This window comes from Ceratotherium simum, chromosome 7, assembly GCF_057802395.1.
Source record: "Ceratotherium simum simum isolate JZ-2026a chromosome 7, ASM5780239v1, whole genome shotgun sequence".
NCBI lineage: Eukaryota > Metazoa > Chordata > Mammalia > Perissodactyla > Rhinocerotidae > Ceratotherium > Ceratotherium simum.
Window position 1 is genome coordinate 52,952,443 of NC_141906.1, and position 21,326 is coordinate 52,973,768.

The 21,326-nt window shown below is 35.3% G+C and overlaps 1 protein-coding gene across 5 annotated transcripts in view; it reads left to right on the top strand.

Moving 5' to 3' along the window:
* The window catches only part of CNTN5 (contactin 5), an 824,990-nt gene that overhangs the window by 729,436 nt on the left and 74,228 nt on the right, over positions 1–21,326 (top strand). For all 5 annotated transcript variants that reach the window (XM_087433624.1, XM_087433627.1, XM_087433626.1 and 2 more), the window contains one exon: positions 300–420. In XM_087433624.1, coding sequence (XP_087289750.1) covers positions 300–420 — 121 coding nt within the window. The remainder of the gene's footprint in view (positions 1–299; positions 421–21,326) is intronic.

Genomic DNA, 21,326 nt, shown 5'->3' on the forward strand with positions numbered 1-21,326 from the left:
GATTATTTTTCCTATACTTTTAAAGATATGAATTTGTGCATATTTAAATATTTCTTAAATATTGTAGCTGCTAGATCATTATATGCAATATTAAATGTTCAAATCCTTTATTAGCAGTTGTTGAAAACATAACTTCCATGTGTTCCTTAAAATAGGGCATGTTTGATTTCTGAATTGTTGTCATAGAAATTGTAAGGCCAAATTTGGGCCCTGTGACTGAATATGCAAAGTTCCCCTTAAACCACCTTGAACTAGGCAGATTTGCACCATTTTAAACTGGCACTTCATCCCTCTTTCAGCAAGCATCCTCTGCAGATTTAATGATCAGGAACATCCTTCTGATGCATGCTGGGAGATATGGCTGCAGGGTACAGACCACAGCAGACAGTGTGTCAGATGAGGCAGAACTTCTTGTTAGGGGTGAGTATGCTAATAGTGCAGTCTGAACACATGATCACCATAAATTATAATACAAAGGAATTTAAATGCATGGACTTTGAGCACATCAGTACTGTGCATTTTACTTGCAGTTTTACAATATATGTCATTTTTGCTTAACCTTTTGCCTTTGAAAAGATTACATGGAAAACTGCTCCTTAGTAACAGACAAAACCTACAGATCCAACTTCAGGGTCTAAAACACCTGTAATAATAAGTGGTCACTGAGTGTTTAACCAACTTAATGCCAAACAGAAATTTTGAACAGTTGAGCCACAAAGACCTTGGGACTAGAGGTAAAATTTGTTTGTGTGTATATGTGTTTTTCAAATGCAAAGATAGCGGAACCCCCAGGCATTATTTTTTCCTCCACTAACTTCTAAATTCTGCTTCCAAAAACAGGAAAACTGTATGCGTAATATGGTGACATTTGTAACTAAGTGACAGGGATTTTTTTAAAGTCTGAAAATGTCAACACAGTTTCTCTGTGCAGAAATGACAGTTAAGTGGTTTCCAGCTATGAACCAGGCCACCACATTCTGTGACCCTATAAACCTATGTCTTATTTGAATTAAGTAAATGACTACAGCACCAATTTCTTTTAGTACATTATTCCTCAGTATGGGAAATGCAGCTTCTAGCAAGCGTTTTCTTTTTTCTTTCTTTCTCTCTCACTCTTTCTTTCTCTCTCTCTTTTCTTTCCTTTTTTTCTTTCTTTTCTTTTAGCTTTCTATTGAGATACAATACACCTACAGAAAATTTCACAAATCACAAGTGTACAGGTGTACAACTCAATGAAAACTCACAAGTGAACACACCATGAAACTACCATTCAAGACAAGAATTAGAACATTACCAGAATCCCACCTAAAGCCTTTCTCTTTTTGATCTCAAACAATTACATTTTGAGTGGTTGTGAGTATTGCATGCTAAGACCCTTGCACAATCTCTGCAAATAAAAATTACACAATCCATAGCAAAAACATCTATTTTCGATTAACATGTCTTTTAACCACTTGGAATGTTTTCATATTCATGAATATTATAAAAATCTTGAGCAGGAAATATAAGGCATATAGTAAGTTTCATCACCTCTTTGTTTTAGTTGTACGTATCATTAAAGGTTTATTGATTTTTGGTAGTTCGTCCATCATTGGTCCGAGTAAAATGTTTTGAAACAAGTGTGTATCTGGGTGAATGGCAGCTTGTTCATTTCTTGTGTGTTTGTTTCTGTTCAGAAGGTTATTTGAACTTTTCTCCAAATTTATATCTAGAATGTGTATGTGTATTACCCTATTTAAAAAAATCAACTTTTTAAAGTGCTCATTCTCTCATGATATTCCTTTTAGCTAAAAATTTTCCTTTATGCCTTTTGAAGTTACAAGGCTCAAGGAACTGCAAACCCACACTGCAGTCAAATTTATAGAAAATTGCTTTCTTCTCTTGCTACGGTCTGTTTTAGATTATGTGTATTTATTGTGTAGTACTTGCCTAGTAATTTAGAATGATGCTCCTAAAATTGAAGCTTTCCAAATGAATAACACAATTTGGAGGCTGATGACAAGAAAGTAGGTATTTTTACAGGGCTGTGAGGGGCAAATTTAACTGGCAAACTAACTTTCTGCTTTGTAAGTAAAATTAAACTCAACAGGATTTAGAACATAATTCAGGTTCAGCCTTTTCATGTTCTGCTCTTTTCGCCTTTGGCTTTATGCCTAGGAGGTGATAAAATGCATAAATTTTGGAATTATACTCAATCGCAATTTCAAACAGGTTGCTATTGTCTGAATATTCTTGTAACATTCAGCTCAAGCTTTCATTTTAAGTGAGTTTGATCAAGTCACCAATTTTCTATTACATATTTGCATTACTTTTCTAAAATTAGTAAAAATAGCTTGCTTCTGTCTGGTTGGTCTTAGACAGATTTAAAAATTAAACTAATGGTTCTGGTTTTCTTTTTTATTTTTACTATTATTTTTTTAAGTTGACAGCTCTGGGTAATTGAAGGAACTTGGATGCTTGAACATTTCTGTTTTTAATGTTGGCTTGTGAAATCAAAGTCAAAATAGTTTTACCCTGCCATTCTTCCTTCTCCCACTCCTCCATTTGTTGGTTTGTAAATGCGGGGCTTTCTGACTGTACAGGCTCAAAGATGAGCACTCTAGATGGAGTTTTTCCAGTGATGGCTACAATTCCAACAGCAGAATCCATAAGGCCCTCTTATTCAAGTGTGTGTCACATAAAAATGGGAACAGTAAAGACAATTCCACCAGCCATCTGCTTATAGAATACCACCATTGAATTGTCTCAGCAGTTCTCTTTGCTCAATGTTGAGCATGAGGAACATTCTTGGGTAGCAAGGAATATGTTTTTATAACCCTGCAATTCTACTTCCAGTGGAGATTTAAGGGGCTAAAAATCTATATTCTCCTAGATTGATGGAAGCTACTTTTTTATCTTGTCCTTTCCCATTCCAGATAGTCTACAAAATTCTTTTGTGCATCTCAGCAAATCTTGCACTTCTATACCTGTCCCCACAAGCACACTAAATTGGAGCCCACTATTGCCTGTTTAGAATCTGAGTATTCCTGACAAGAAATGCTCCCTGCTTCTCTTCTCCTTCACTACTTTAAAACTATCTTTTCCCCCAAATGCTTTTTTCTACTGTTGCTTTATTTCGCTTGTGAATTTCAATGCTATTATTCACCACCTCTATTCCACCATTATTATCATCCTCTAAAAATTGAATTTTCCCATAAATAATCATCTGAAGCATAAAATCGCTGCTCTCACACACTTAATATTCAGTGAACCAGCATTATAACAGCACCATGCATAATTTGGAGAAACATAGTAGAAGTAATGAATATGTTAAAAGAAATTATTTTGCTGGAATAAAAGGAAGTTAAAGCCACACCTGGACATCTGTGCACAATTTAAGTCACTTATTCAAGTGTGATGTAGCAACAATAAGGAAAGTAAGGCTAGACAATGCTATAGGGAACCTCTTTAGAGATGTATAAAACTATATTATTTTATCCAGGGTAAAGGAGATAGACCATTAAGAGATAACCTCACCAAGGGGGATATACAGTTTGTAAAGAACTGATTTTCCCAAGCAACAGGAGAAGTGATAGAACACAATATAAAAGACTCCAGAGAAAGGAGTGTAAGTTTTTTGTTATTTTATTTTATAAAAATGCATGTTAGAAATATGTTTCCCAAAGCAAATATAAGGATAGGAAACTATCATGGTTTAAAGAATAAATGTGTTTAGGTAAGCTAAGGTAACTGGGAACCAGAGCATGAGTTCTGTCTATTCTGCACAGAGGCAGAGGAAACAATAAAAAATTCAGTTCTTCATAAAAGTTTTTTTATTTGTATTGCTGTGCTTCTTAATGCATAACAGTAGATCAAGGAACTCTTGGGATGGTCAAAGAAAAATCAATAATCTCTTGGTTCCTTCTAAATGCACAGCCTGTATGCCCTCCTTTCCCCAAACTTAGACAATTTTCATTTCTGGAATTACAACTTACAAGATGAAGCTGATGTATATTGAGTTGAATACGAGAAGAAAGAATCCACCTCAGTATGTAACCTGTTGAAAGACATCTAACTGCTTTTAACCATTCATTCCTCCTCCCACCCACCACTTCTTGTTCAACTTGGAATTCAACCTGTCTTTCAGTCTTACTTGCTCTAAACTATCCAAGTCAATTCCATTATTCTTTCCAAGAAAGATATTTTTCCTTGAATATTTTACCTTTAATCTCTCCCAATCCACCTAGTCACTTTTCACTGCAAATCTAAAACTATTAAAAGTTCGAGTGTTTTGTCAGTTAAAGAAGTCAGCAGGTATTTGTTGATAATTTGCTATTCATTTATTCACTCAGCCATTCATTCGACCCCTGCTCTATATCAAGCACTGGGCTTGGCATTTGGAATCGAAAGGTGAAGACGCCAAAGTCTCAGCCCTCTGTGTGGCCCTACGTCCACTAGTCCACTAGTGTGAGAGGCACCTTTGGGAGTGGGGTGAGAAACTCCAAAGAAGAAAGCTCCCTGGATAACTTTCAGTCTTGTAGGGGAAATAATGTAATATCAGGAAAAAACATAAGCATAGCTATAAGACTGGCTACATAATATGTGGGACCTGGTGCAAAAAGAAAATGCAGAGCCCCTTTGGTCAAAACTGGATAAGAATTTCAAGACAGTGACAGCAAAACATTAATCCAAGTATGGGGACCTTCTAAGGTAGGGGTTCTGTGACTACACAGGTAACACACCCATGAGACCAGCCCTGCATAGCTATTAAATTATGCATCAATCTACATGAACAAAAGGACTTCAGTAAGGGAAAGGGATCGATTACAACAAAGTTGTCTAAATTTCAGTTTTCTCCTCTGTAAAATTAGCATATTTCACACATATGTTAAAACCCTGAGAGGTTTTACCAGCTTTTTACGCAAAAGGTCTTTTTTATTATTCTACTCCCTGACCCTTACGTTTTGAAAGATTTTCTTTATTGTATTGAAGTAATCATTAATTCACATTTATATTTTAATTCCCACCAAAACCTCTTATCCTCATGAGGTGGCTGGTGTTACCAAACCAGGTAACTTAATTCCAACCAACAGCGAAAAGAGTTTGCATTTTAGCTAGTTGTGAAGTGTTATCTGTTTTGTTTTGTTTTGTTTTCAAATAGTTGAAAATAATCTAAAGCTACCAGTTACTACCTGATGGAAACCAATTAAGAACTTTTGATTAAATACTCTCCAAATTCTCTCCAAGCTGTAATTTTCAGTGATTCTCACCAGCAAGAGAGGGAAGTTTGAGAATTTTCTGCCTTTTGCCGTTGGAAGGATGCAATTACTACCCTTTTCCCAAATACAAAGGGAAACTCAAGCTCAGTGTAAACCTTAAACATATTTCTAATATTTGTTGATTTGAGAATTAAAGCAGTATTAATGTGTTCTATCTTTATATCTCTCACACCACTAGCCTTGTGAACCCTATAGATGCCAAATTGATATAAATGTCTATCTTTAGCATCTGCCAACTTCAGAAAGTGTCCAATCTTTAAAATGCACAAATATTTGACAGGAATATCTTTTGGAAGATGGAATTTGCTTAGTTTTTCTTTCCCACCATTGATCTGATATGAAGTAACTTACACAAGGAGACTGCACAAGTTTTCATAGAGTGGAGTAATGTCTAGAACTCAAAAGAGTCTTTAGCGAAAAGGAAAAAGAGCCAGTAGTCACAAAAAGCAAAGCCAGATTTGCCAGTATGCTGGTATTTGGGGATCAAAGGACAATGACAAATGTTTTCAGTGTAATTTTAACCTTAATTAATATTAATAGTAAGTAAATTTGCAAATGTTTTATGTTTTAGAGCAGAATAGAAGTTATTCAGTTAATATATTTGCTTTTACAATATTAAAAAAAATCTTTAAAATAGAGATATAAAATGTCCTCCCTCTTTAAGAAAATCTAATCTCATTCATACAGTGCTTTATTGGAATCCCCTGCATCATTGTGGAAATTTTAGATCATTAGTATCACTACTATTGGATAAGATTATTTAAATAACTTATATCAATCCCTTGCTTTCCTAGCTTAGACTTTTTTCTACATTAACTAGTTTGATTGACATCTATAAAATTTCTTTTAGATACTGAATAACAATTTAGTTTCTTTTCTTTTCTTTTCTCTTATACTTTTCATATAGTTGCTTGATAATCTCTGGAACTCTTTAACAACTGACTAAAAGGTAACATTTTTTGGTCAATCGTGTGGATTCTCTGCACCACACGGTGCAGAGAATGGATCATTGGATCATTGAAATGATAGTTGACTGAAGTGACCTGACTGGCCAAAATGATTGAAGCAATATATATCTCTCTGTATCTATGTGTGTATGCATCTGCAAATAAAAAACAAAGGAATAGTCATTGTATACCGACAACCAATTGATGGAGACTAAATTTCTCATATTTTATTCACTCCACAAATATTGAGTGCCTGCTAGAAGCCATGTTTTCTTTTAGGCACTGATATTTTAGTCAATTGACAGACTTTCTCAGGTTTCCTGATGGGAACAATTTGCTATTTTCAAAGTACTTTGACTTAACTCTTCCATTTTGAGAAAAATTCTAATCAACTGGATTTTATGTTATATATATTTTTGAGTCACAAATTGTAGGGTGATCACATTTCACTATGTATTTTATCCCACAGACTTATTTTACTTACACATCCATCCTGATAGAAAAATGACATTTACTATCACTTCACATTTATGTAAACTTGTTGAGATAAGTTCTTGGTGTGTGGGGTTATATTTTAAAAGCTGATTTCATTCATTGCTTAGTGAGTGCCTACTATGTGCCAGGACAGTGCTAGCGTGCAAGGGGGAGAAGTGGTGAGATGGAATTGGGTATAAGTACCTTCTAATGCCATGGGAAAGAGCTTAACTTTCATGCTAAAAGTTATGGGTATCCATCAAAGGACCAAAGCACGAAAGGGACCTGATTAGATATACACTCTAAGAAGATCATTCTGAAAACTGCAGAGGGTGTTTTAGAGGAGAGTGAGACTGGTGACTTGCTCGTAGACCAAATGGGAGGCCATAGCAGTAATCCTGACAAGAAAAACGAAGAGTTTGAAAAAAAAGCAATGAAAATGGAGATGGAAAGAAATGTTCATATTCAAAAAATAAGAAGGAGACAGAATCTACAGAACTTGGTGGCTCGCTGGCTATGAAAAATGGGAAAGAGGAGGCAAGGATCAATGCCAGTTGTAATTCTTAATTGAGTGGTCAATGGGAGGGAAACCATACATTCTGGTTAGACCAAGACAGTTTCAGGTTATACTTGGAGTGCCAGAGTAATTATTAATGAGGCCCCTTCATTCTCAAAATTGTCCTGGTTTAGATGATAAATTGTGTGGTCACCCTAATGAAGAATGATTATGCTTTTCATGTAATCTGGAAGATAAGGAGAGAAGTGCATTGGGGGTAAAGGAACAACATTTAAGATAAGGCTCTCAAGAGAGAAATATCCAGAAAGCAAATAGATTTGTGGCTATGGAGCTCAGAAGAGAAACATTGGAGTTATGATGTAGATTTGAGCACGATCAGATGGAAATGAAATTAGTGTGTGAAGAAGGAAAATGGAAAAAGGCTCAAGATAGAACCTCCAGAAACACTAATGTTGAAGAGGAGAAGGAATCTACAAAGGAGATTGGGAAGTAGCTGCCAAAGACAGAGAGATACTAGGAGGAAAGCCAAGGAAATCAAGTCATAGGGACAAACAGAATTTCAGGGAGGAGAAAGTAGGCAACAATGTCAAATGCAAGTAAAATAAGAACAAATATACACCACTGGATTGAGCAGTTTGAAAGTAATTGATGACCTTGGCAAGGGCAAATTCAGTGGAATGATGGGTGTAATAACCACATTACAGCAGATGGAGATATTGACAAGCGATAATGTATGAAAGGTAGTGCAGTATGTTAAGAAAAGCATAGGCTTTAAGTCAGACCATTTCACATCCCCACAAGTCTTACTAGGTCTATGACTTTGGGCAGATTGCTTAACTTTAACCTCACTCACCCTTCATTCATTCATTCAATACTTATTCATCAAACATTTGTAGACCACATAATACGTGGCAGGCACTGTGCTAAAAACCAGCTAACCGTGAACAACTTATGTCCCTGCCATGGAGGAACACATCTTTTTACAATGTAATGTAAGTAGTGCCGTTACAGATGTCTGAGCAGCACATTTTGCTCTCTGATTGTAAGCTCCATTACTAATCATAAAAACAGCTAACATTTATTAAGTTCTTCCTGTATTCAAGGCACTGAGCTAAAGGCTCCATATCAATTATTTCACCTTATCCATTTAGAATATCATATAAAAATGACATGAGAGGGGTACTATTTTTAGTTTCAATTTGCAGATAAGGCTCAGAGAGGTTTAGGACTTGTCGAATGTCACCCTAATAAGCAGAAGAATAGTAAGTAGAGTCCAGGCAGACTAACTTCAAAGCAAGCATTTTAAATTACTCAACTGCCTTCCATCATCAATTGCCAGACTGTTTCTATTTTATTCATCATTGTATCCCCTGAACCTACTTAGTTCCTGGCACACTATAGTTCCTGACAAATATTAATAAATATTTGTAGAAGGAAGGAGGGAAGAAAGAGAAGGGAAGGGAACGGCAAAGAAGAAGGAAGGAAGGAAGGGGGGAGGGAGGGAGGGAAGAAGGGAGGGAGGAAGAGAAAGGAAGGAAAGAAGGAAGAGAAAGGAAGGAAGGAAGGAAGAAAGGAAGGAAGTGAGGGCTATAAGAAACAAGGGGATACAGTGACAAGCTCTGCCTAGAAATCAGAGAATTTTTATCAAGGAGGTGATATATGGGCTGGATTAAAGAACATGTAGTTCTTTACTAAGCCAAGAAGGAGAACAGAAGATATCCACTCCCATCTGCCTCTAAGGATAGGCCTCACTTTCTCTAATCCTCTCAAGTACCTAATCTTTGACCACATGACCAGGAGACTCAACATTATTAATCAACACTTTCTATCTTATATCTTGGTCCAAATCATCACTAACCGTACTGACAAGTCTGAACTTCTTCTGACCCCCATGTCTTGCCAATCATATAAAATATCAAATTCTAATGACTATTTTCTCAGGACATCTTGTGGGACTTCTTACCTAGACACTCTAGATTTTGATAGAATGGAATCACTTCTGGACAAAATACCACCAGGAATGTTAAGCATCAATAAATAATAGACCTCTTTCTGCGTAATCTCTTCTCTTTCTCTCATTTTAAACTTTCTTCCGATCTCCATAATTATGAGACAAGGACAAAACTCCCAATTCCTTTAAAAAGCATCTGACCTTCATTCCAACTACTGCTGCTATTCTTTCAAACCCTTGATACTCATTGTTTCCTACCTACTTATGGATGAATTGTGATAAGAGTTATGAAAACAAAACAACACAAAACAAAAAATGGTCTTTGATAGTCAGAAGAATATCCTTAAACTCACCAATATTTACTTAGGCAAATTATTGGAAATACATTTTATCTGTCTGTTCATTTGTTTGTTTTAATTGTTTGGAAAAATCATCCTACGTACTCACTTTTCATATAGTTTGTATAGACACAGCCTAAATCAACCACCAATCCTTTTTAAAACCTGACCTTTTAATTTTTCTAAATACATTCTGTTTTCTGTGACTGTTACCTAGATTGTTTTAGCATGTCTTTTGAATACTGAGTAGTAATTTGTTTTCATATTAAGCCTAGAATACACAGTCTTGTAGGATGTATACATACTATATGGCCCTTTTTTGAGAATCCAAATGTGGTCACCAAGAACCCAAGTTCCAAGTAAAAGTTCTGCTGAATGTCAACCCAATGACTGGTCACATCTCCAAGGAAGACAATGGAAAATTGGTAAGACCACTTTAGTCTCTATCCCAAAATCTTGTTTTATTTCAATCTATGTTCCAAAATACTCGATTCTTAATTCTTTTCTTGATTTTGTAACACCATACAACATGTCTCTGAATGATTTTTCATTGAACAACACAAAATCCATGCAGATTGAACAGAGAGGAGGCTAGCATTGATCAGAAGAAACTTTTGCTGACCTTTACCGAAGGTTGAATTTTGTCCTCCCAAACACCTGGCAAAGGTAATGTCTCCGTTTCACTAAGTACTCCTTAATTTGGACTTATAAAGGCAATTAGCTCTCTAATGAGTTACAGCAACTGAGGTGAAAGAGTAGGGAAAAAACTGAACACCAGATGACATCAGTTCATGCCAAGGAAAAAAAAAACAGAAGTGAGTCATTCTTGGTCAAAATCTTTCAAATAGATGTTTCCCTTTTTCATTTTTCAAAACTAAAGTGTGTAGACCTTATTGTTTAGTATGGATGGAGAAAATCTAATTTGACACATTATATGTAAAGATTGGCATGGGTCTTTACCCTTTGTTGTTGACTGAGTGTATCAGTAGATTTTACCTTTGGAAATTTCTGGATCATTGCTGAGGTACCTAAAAACTGAGGGGGAAAGGGAAAAAAAATAATTCCTAGCTTGATAAAAACAGTTCGTTAAAATAGAAAATAACTTCTACAAGATTCAAAGTGGACAGGCGTTGAAAAGCTGAGCTATAAAAGTGACAGTTGCAAGGTTATTTATTGCAATGAGAAAATAAATTGCATAAATTCAAGATGTGCAAAAAGGTCTGCTGTATTTGTGCTGCATTTGGAAAAGCAAGATCTTTGGGCAACCAGAGTGCTTAGCACTGGACGTAGTTTATAGCTGGTGCTCAGCAAACATTAGTTGAACTTCAATAGCCCAATTTAAAAATGATGCAAGCTGTTTAAAATGGCGGTGATAGTAACCAGTTTACCCAGCCCATATAGTGTAGCATTATAAAAATAACCCAGGCCCAGATTTAAGTCTCACTCTGACGCTAGCTGGATAACCATAGGCAAATCATTTTACCTCTTTTGGATTCTTCTTTTGTAAAATGGGGATAATAATATCTAATTTGCAGGTTTAATAGGAGAATGAAATGAGATTTAAAATGGTAGAATGCTTCTCAGTAAATGGTAGACGTTGTTATTGATATTCTTAACTGGAGGAAGAATTTTCATTTCCCTCATCTTTAAGATTAAGGAGATGAATCATTGTTCTTCATGGTATGGATGGGCAGGAAAATTGTATACATTTATCCAACAGGTGATTCTATCTGATTATCCATTGACTGAAATATTCAATAATATTGTGATTGTTTTGCCCATCTTGTTCAATTACAATTTGCTAATACATTCTAAACGTGATTGGGAGCATTTTGACTGCGTCTCCTCCTTCAGGGTCAAATTGCTGTGTTGATAGGCTTAATTGTGTTCTCTGTCAGTTTACTGTCAGCAGGATAAACTGTGAAACATCATCAGGGCCATCTCAGTATATTCGGTTAACTGAGCCAATGAAATCTTGCATCATTTTCCTGAAGTGGGTTGCTTACATTAACACATATTTATATGCATTGAGATTCCATTGTGAAGGAATCCATCCTTGGGCAAAATACAATAGCAATCTTAGTGTGCAAGGGAATTTCCCATATGTGAAATAGATGCTGAAGGGCTTTAAGTACAGTTACACAGTCACTAAGAGGATAAGACGGAGTAAAAAAAAAAAAAAGTTAAATACACAAAATATATTTCATTCTACGAAAGATGTGTAAATGAGGCTACAATAGCGAGGTCATAGTTCTAAGAGTACTACTTTCATGTCAGTGACATTCATCACTATCTATATCTCTAATATACAGTCACCAGCTTGATATCACATAAAATGAGCACCAAATATGTATTATAAAATTGATTTAAACCACAGTATTCAATATTTTTAAAACATAAATATGCATTCTATGAGTGTTTACATAGAACTTTGCCAAACTTCAGTTTAGTTGGCAATGAAGCAATGCAAAAATTAAAGTAAAGAGTAGCAAGCCTTTATAAACACCACCAAGGACACTAAAGGATTTGAAAGCACTTGTGAAATAAAGACTTAGATTTTAAAAAATTGAAACCAAATAGTATAAATGGTTTTCAAATTCCCCTGGAATTAGGTCTTAGATTTTAAAACATTCTAGGTCAAAAGTACAAAATTTCAAGCAAAGGAAATTTTTTGTAAACCACAGAAGTTAATCATCTATACCAAAGTGTCCGCTTTCTCATTTGTCAGCATTCTGATCTGGTTAATTTAAGTGCTCATTAATCACAGAAAACTATGGCATAAAACAATCTGTTTGAATTACATGTTTTGTTCAGGAGGTTATTGGTTCACGTAATTATTTCTTTTGTGCCAACTCAAGAAATAGAATTGTTATTAGTAAACTTCATTTGAAATAGCTAATCACTGTTTCAAAGATATTTTATCACTTGATCTGCATGTATCAGTAAATCAAAGTTCACATATTTGTCTTATAACCTCAGCTCATAGAATGTTAAGTCAAGCTAATAAGCAGCATCGATCATACCCTACTGAATGAGATAGTCTGCATTACAGACACTCTCCCTGTAATCCATCCATTATATGGAACATCTGTTACAAATTACCCAACCTCCAGGACTGCTCTATTTAAGTGCTTCTGCAAGAGCCCACTGTCTCCATCTCTCCAAATGAATTAAATGGTGGCATCGGGATTGTACCAAGTTCGCTGTCACCATATGACAGCAGTCATCTTTCAGTCTGTGCCGAGCTCTAATGGTCCACTGCATAATGGTAAATGTCTTCTTAGAGTTGTATAACAAAAATCCTCAGAGTACAAGCCAGCAGCCATCAAGAAACCACTAAAACAGTTCTTTCTCCATTATATCTCAACCATTGCCCAATAAGTTAAGCACTTAGGGAGTAATACTCATTCTTTTTTAAGTCCTTAGGGGACTATTGATTTGCTCAGTTAGTTAAAATATGAAATTAATGACCCTAGATACATGTTTGTCAACGTTTGTTCATTTCCATGACCATGAAATCTGTCCCTAGTCTCAAATAGACATCTTGTAGAACATGTTGCTGGTATCAAAGAAAATCGTGAAGGAAAAACTAAATAAATGAGAATAAGTGCTAATTTACACTTCAGAAAAAAACATATTAAAGAAAGTTCCCTACTTACAGTTTAGTCCATACTATTGTCAAGGGCACACCTGTCTTAAACAGAATGGCTTTATAAATGTGCTACCCTAATGCATCATTGGAAATAATAATTCCAAACTCACTTCGTGGTATATTTTGAAAAGTAAGTCACAAGAATATCTATAAATTATTCATAAATGAATAGTGAGACTGAACAAATTTAAAAGTCCCATTTAGTCATATGTTATTTTCTTGATCTTAATTTGCATTGCAGAGTTGTAGTGAGTCATATTCAATACACCCAATATTGGATTTATAGAAAGCTTTGCAGAAACATGGTACCTTGCATATTTTAACACCCCATATGGTATTTTCATACAGGATTTCTTTAACTCATCTGTTCTTAGAATTTATGTAATACTAGCTTAATAAATTAATTTCAGGGTAGCTTGAGGTTTTGAATAAACAAGCTGATAATTTTTAATTATTCTTGCCAGTTTGTAAATAGACCCTCAAATATCTATTTTTCATTTCAGGAAGATCACCTTCGATGGATGGACAGCATTACTTTTATATTGGAATATATACAGTGTGTGCAACTTCAACTCATGTAAAACTACATTAAATATTTGTGCCTACTTAACTACCTGGAATTGTTGGTTAATTTACCTTTCACCTGAAGTTTGTCATAATTGACCAAGATGTGCTTGTATTTTTCTAAAAAACAACACAAGAATTCTTTAAGCAGACATTTTAAACATAGTGCTGTGGAAAGTCTCACATTGGTAATTAAATGCTTCAGCCAAAAATGGCACAAGTCCTTTTAGCTCACTATTCACTGGTCTGAACCAATCACATAGCCCTGTCTACCCCATTTAACCCAAAGGAGTCAGAGTTCCAAGGACAACTACATGTTCACAAATTATACCTACCAGAATAAATGTCATCAAATTCCAATTTTATAAGACTAGGGTGGGGAAGAAGTGGTGTGGTTGGTGTTTTGTGTTTTGTTTTTTGTTTTTTGTTTTTGGGGGGGAGGGTTTGCTTACAGTGGAAGCTGAAGAATCACACTCTCAATAAGATTGCAAGAGACCAGTATGCACAGCATCCTCCGAGACTACCACTGTCATTGAAACCACACTGACAGCTTCTACTAAGCAACAATGACACAATAAAACAACACAGGAAACGTAATTTACTGAATCATCACAATTTATATTTGCTACCAAAATCTTATTGCAAAGAAAAATACTCATGTATTTTTAATGATTTAAATAGACTTTCCCCCAAATCTTCCTACAGCTTCCTAGGGCTTCCATCACACTTTTGCTCTGTGGTTTTCAATGGCTTCTTTCCTTTGACTTTTCTCATTTATCCAATGGCTTCCCATCACACTTAGAATAAAATCCAAATTCAATACCATTGCCTCTAAATCTCTCTACTACCTAGCACCTACTGACCTTTCCAACATTATCACCCTCCTCTATCTTCTTCCTTTACTTTGCTTGAACCACACCAGCATCCTTTCTGTTCCACAAATACGCCAAATTCATCAACACTTAGGAATTTTTTCATTGATGTTGTCTGCCTGGAAAACCCTTGCCCATAATATTTATGTGGCTGGCTGGCTCTTTCTTATCATTTATTTCTCAGCTCCTTATCTAATGTGTCCTGCCTCTCCTCTACCCAGTTTTCACTCCACTTTATTTTCTTCATTGCATTTATTACTATCTGAAGTTATCTCATTCATTTGTTCATTGACTGTCTTCTCTTCCCTAGAAAGTAAAACTCACAAGGACAGGTACCTTGCTTATCTGGTTTACTGCCTTATTCCCAGAGTCTGGCACACAGTAGATATTTCCTCAGTGTTGTTGAGGAAATTATTAAATGTATGAATGAATGAATATGTAATCTTTTTCCCCATAGACAGTAACTACATTTTTAAAAATCAGATAAATAGGAAAGAATGGACAGCATATGGAGTATTAATTGAATAAACAATAATTGTAGGCATTTAATATTAACTATGTTGTCATGTCATATAACATGTCAATAAAGCAGAGAAACGGACACAGTGAAATAAGAGGAAGAAATATTTGAGAGTAGTGTGATGGGAAAGGATTTCCTATGGCTGCAATCACAAAACAGTTCTTTGAAGCTTGGCACTCCCATCTGTATAAGTCCTTCAGCATTTTCTCATGACTTTATCTCACCTTCCACTCCACCCTATTCTTTGCAGTATACACACACACAGCCATTCTTACGTGTTGATCTAAATGTTAAAAAGCAAATGGAAATAAATAGCAAAGAATGATTTGTATGCTGGATTCTGGCTACATGGCGTATGTAAGAAAGAAATTAAATAGGAGTGCTAAAGAAAAGGTTTATGTGTCTACTAAGATTTTATCTCCAAGAAAGGAGTTTTTGAGCTATCAATTGATACATCGGCCAGCTGAGAGCCCAGCGCCTTATTATCTTGCCCTATTTGCAACTGTAGGGGCCCCAACTTATGTCCTGGGAGCACTGTCACGTATATCTTGATCTATAACTTGGGATATGAAACCTTTGACCACAGCTTTATTCTACTGCAAGAGATGCCTCTCCACAATTATTGAGTCTTTCCCTGAGTTTCACATGGACTCCACTTAATTTGTATGGTCACCAGCTATATCTAATTCAATTTCTACCTGAAGCTCATGACTTTCTTGATACCTATCATGTCAACTTTTAAACTCAATCATCTCTGTTTCTGGTTATGAGCAAACATAGGGCATAACGAATCTAATGGAACAATGTTGACTCAGCCTCTTTAAAATCATGTTTTTCACTTCATATAAGTTCTCAATGTTGTTTAGCAATATTACTGTTCAATTGTTATTGATTCCCCATCCCATTGTTCACAACGACTATTCTAGACCTTTTCAATTCTCTTCAGGCTCCAAACTAGCATCTTCTTACCTCTGCACTTCACTGTTATCATCAGAATTTATTTCAATTGAGATTAATTGCATTAAATTGAAAAGAAAAATTCTGAGATCCTTCTCCAGGTTTTCCCTTTATTCCACCATTTTTCTTCCAATTTATCCAAGCATAAAATTCTGGAATAATATTTCATTCCCACTCTTTTTTCTTTTTTTTTTTTTTTTTTTGGTGAGGAAGATTTGCTCTGAGCTAACATCTGTTACCAATATTCCTCTTTTTTTGCTTGAGCAAGATTAGCCCTGAGCTAACATCTGTGCCAACCTTCCTCTATTTTGTATGTGGGTCACTGCCACAGCATGGTTGACAAGTGGTGTAGGTCCATGCCCGGGATCTGAACCCGTGAACCCTAGGCCGCCCAAGCAGAGCATGTCGAATTTAACCACTGTGCTATGGGGCTGGCCCCCTCATTACCACTTTTGACTCTTCCTTTAAAACATCTAATGTGTCGGTCAACTTTCCATTTAAAAACATTTCCTGGCTCTCCAATACCTACAAAACAAAGTTCAAACTTATTGTCCTGGTGTTCAAGGTCTTCCCTCAACCTCTTTTTCCTCACCTTTATAGACTCCTGCTACTCTGATCAAACTTAAATTTTCTTTTGCTTTCCCTCTCTTCAAAAATGCCTTAAATTTTCCAGTCTTTTGGTGTATTTGTTTACTTATCCTTTTTGCCACCAAAAAAAAAAAGGTTACCTATTCCATCTTTAAGTACTAGCCCAGAAGAACTGTTTTCTTGGAATCTTTACTGAAAAACCTATTCTTGCAGCCTCAGTATCTAAAGAACGTTCTGTGTCCTGAAGACATGAAGAGAATTCCTAAGTCACCCTTCTGGAATATGGCAGCCCCTGCATGAGAACCTGGGTCTCGTGGTATCTAGTCAGCCTTCATCATTCAAAGACGTCGTTAGCTTTTTGTTTTTGTTCTCACAGGGTAGTGTCTCCAACCCTTTCAGGCTTCTTTTTTTTTTTTTTTTTTTTTTTTTATCGATGCAGCAATGAAAACCACATAGAAAATTTAATAGTAACTTTGTAAAATGGGATTTTTCAATTTTGCTCTAAAATTTTTCTCTGATTCTCAAAACTTTGTTAAACTTTATTGTCATAGGAATACATTGATTATAATAGTATGTCTTTAATAAGTCCCAAGTCTCTATCTAAATGTGATTATTTCATTCTCCTACAGGTAAATTTTTAAATCATTTTTATAATTTTATTGCATTGTGTGTTTACCTATCTGGCTGTTTTCTTCTAGTCCACGAGCTGTTCTGTCAGCTTTCCCAATTGACTTGTCATTTTTCAATTCCAAGGGGTAATTAGATGTTGGAGATCCTCTTTTCAGGCTCTTTATCCTAATATAACCAGTCTTGGCACAGATGAGAAATTATTCCAGTTTTAATCCTTCGTAAATGAAGGGAGTTCTCAGCTATTATTTGTATCCTACAGTGTTCCCAGTTGCAAGTAATATAAAGCCTAACTCAAATAGGATTAAATAATAAGGAAATTTATTGGCTCTCTTGACAGGAAACTAAAGTAGATTTTTTTAATTGGTTGATTTGATGTCTCAAGTTTTTTTCAAGGACCCAAGTTGGTTCCGTCTCTTCACTCTGTCCTCTACAACGTTAACCTTACCCTACAGCTCATTGTAGTCATAGGCTGACTACCAAGAACAGTAGAGGCTAAATGCTTTCTTGTTCATATACAACAGGAGAAAGAACTAGCATATCTCTATAAATGTCCATCCCTTTATCTGGTTTTGCCAGTTTAGACCATGTGCTTACTCCTGAACCAGCACCTATCGTAGGAAGATTGCCATGATCTGATGGGCTTAGACCTAGCTTCCTGAACCAATCACTAGCAGAGGCAGGAGAGATTGCCAAGAAGGGCATAGACTAATCAGGGCCACTCATATAATGAGAAGTTAATTCCCTATGCCACCTTGGGAAAGGTGGAAGAAATATTACGGAGTCAACTACAAAGTTCACTTCATCTCTAGCATACATTTTCTACCTTTAAATCCATTTCCATCAATAAAAAAATTTTTTGCCCCAGCTCATAATAATTTTTAATCTTCTGAAATCTACATTTTCTGTATACGCTGAATTATGTGAAATAGTGTTGTGCGGTAATGAATAGCATGGAGTTAAAACTCAGATACATATGCAACTAAGAACCAGAATTGAACCCACAGATCCACTATTGGAATATTGTGTGACCTTGGGTGAGTCACCTGGACTTTCTGAGACTCAGTCTTCTCATTTGTGGAAAGAAGGTGTCAATACCAGATGTGCTGTAAAGATTAGAGAGAAAGTAAGTATCATCTGGCATGAAACCTTCTACCTGATAGGTGGGCATTAAATCATTATCATTTCAGCATTATACTTTTTTTCCATTTTACATTATAAGCTTCCCAGAAGGTACAGAGTGTTTATTGAATCTACCAATAACAATACATTTTTTTCTTTTTCAAATCACTTTGACATCTATCCTTATTTATTTTGATAAAACCAAATGTGGCTCATAGGTTCTTATTTTTATCGGTAAAAAATGAAACAATGTGCGATCATATGACATTGTCAAAGTTACCGAGCTACTGAGAGGCCTTGCCAGAGCTAGTGTAGCTATTTACAAAGTAATTTTTACATACATTACCCCATGTAATGTTCACAATAATGATATAAGATTGATATTGTCATCCCCTTTATAAAATGTAAGGAAATTGAGACTCAACGAAGTTCAGAAGCTTGCCCAAGGTTCAGAAACTTACAGAAATCTCTTACATAAGAGTCAGAACTGGAATAAGATTCTGCTGACTCTTTATCCAAATCTCCTTTCTTTAGACCAGTTTTTCTTGAAATATAGGGTGCATAAAAATTTCCTAGGCATCTTGTACAAAATATGATTTTGAGGCTCCAGTCACAGAAATTGAAATTCAGTAGCTATTGAGTATAGCCCTGGAATCTATTTTTTTTTTTTTTTTTTTTTTACAATCATGCCAGAGATTTCATTGTTCATCAAAGTCTGAGAGACACTAATAGCCTGTTTTTTGTTGCTGTCGTTTAGAAACTCGGCGTGATCAGTTGAGCATCTAATTAATAGCATGTAAGAAAGATGAGAATGTAACATAATTAGAATCTTATTTTTTAATATATGGTAACAGTTTTTCCAGAACAGTGCTATGATTTTGTAAAGATGTATTATTCTTTCTCATATTTTGATTGGTCAAAGGTGAAAATGTGTACAAAAGTAATTCAACAGCTATGCTAACCTTTTAAGTTAATAAAAATTATTTATGCAATCATTTATCACAAATCTATTCTGATAACACAGTTTGTGTCAAGAACTGTACTGGCACTGGGAATACAATAGTGAGCAAATTACAAGGACAATTCCAGCCCCCCGTACCTAAAATCCAAAGAGGAAAGCCACCATTAATAAAAAGTCACATAAATAAGTAGAAAGCTTCAACTGTGATTTCAACCATGAGTGAGAGTTACATGGTACTTTGAATGCATATAATCTAGTGATTTTGCCTAGGCAGGGCAGTCAGAGAAGTCTCCTCCAAGGAAATGAAATTTGAGCAAAGAGATTTGAAACTGGAAGTCTAAATAGGTCCTAAATAGGCCATGTGAGGAGGGAAAAGAATTTCATTCTGAGAGACAAGGTTACATAAATGATGATAGATAGATAGATAGATAGATAGATAGATAGATAGATAGATAGATAGATAGACAGATAGGTGATAGATAGATAGATAATAATAATAATAATAATAAAGATAATGATATGATAGATGGATAGATATAATAAATGATGAGCTTTACCAAATTAATTGAAAACAAAGTTGTTTTTGGAAAAAAATATTAGAACTGTTTGTCTCTCATTTTCATCTTTAACTGTACCTGGTAAAAAAGAGTTAGTTCTTCTCATGGGATTGAGAACAGTAGGAAAAAGTCACTTAAACTAGTTTAGTAAATACGAAAGAAATCTAAGAACACCCTCTAGACTTCATGAGGAACATAATGATGGTAAGGAAGTATCTGAGGAGAAGGTAAAGAAGGAAAGATGCAATGCTATATGAAGTTTGCCAGCCCAGCATGATAAGAGTATGTCAGGAGACATTTTCTTGTGTAAAAATAAATATACTCCCAATAACACCATACTTCCTAAATAAGGGTATACCAGGATTCTTCATAATTCTATTCTAAAGATGAAAACCTCAGCAACCAGTTACTAATAGGTTTTAATATGTGATTAATTCAGAAAATCTACTCACATTATTGACTACTACTTTTTAATGAATGGTTTTGTTGTTATTTGTATATGGTCTTTTAAATTGGGTCTATGCAAAATGATCCTTGTACTGGATGGTTTGTTGCATATAATTAAACTACATGATAAAAATAAAAAATACTCTTTGCCACCTGAATTATTGAGTTTATTTCTCTGCATTAGTCTAATCTTCCAGACAGTAGCTGAATCTCCTCTCCACTCGGTATTAGAAAGGCATGTTCAGGATTTTTCTCCCATGAATGATTGCCATGCCTGCTTTCCTTTTTTTTGTAGCATATTTCTACATCTTTAGAAGTAAATAGTGTCTGTCTCCAAGCAATATTTATGGGCTTAAGAAGAGAACTGACTTAAGATACCATGGCATAGTTGGTATCAGATTATTCATTTTGGTTTTAAACAATTTAAAGCAAATACCTGTTTAATGTTTTAAATCCCAACAGGTTTAATTTTTCACTTAAAACTTCTATGTGAGGAAAAATAGCAGAAAAGTGCCCAAAGCCAAATAAAAATAAAAACAAACAATAGATTTAAAATGTAAAAAATAACATATAACTATAGGGATATTTGTTGAATCAGTAGGTATCAGAATCAGGCAGAGAACGTGATGCTGTCTAGGTGAGAAAGAGCCAGAAAAGTTGTTCTGCATGGGGAATCAGTCTTAGCAGTAGGAGGATGTTTTTTAAGAATTATTCCTTAAGAAGGGCTGGACAGTCACACCACAAGAACTCTAAAGCCTGACACCACTAGCTGTTGTCTAAAAAGAGAATGGGCAATAATTTCACGGAAAGTCAGTACACGACTTCCTGTTTGTTAGCACATTAATTTGTCAGAATTTGCTCTGAACAGGAAACACCCCTCCACTGGTTGTCAAGACTAAACCCAACCTCTGCTTCAACTCCTGTTCCCCTCAAAGCAAGAGGACCCTTGGACTCTGTTTTTGAGGAGGAGTTTT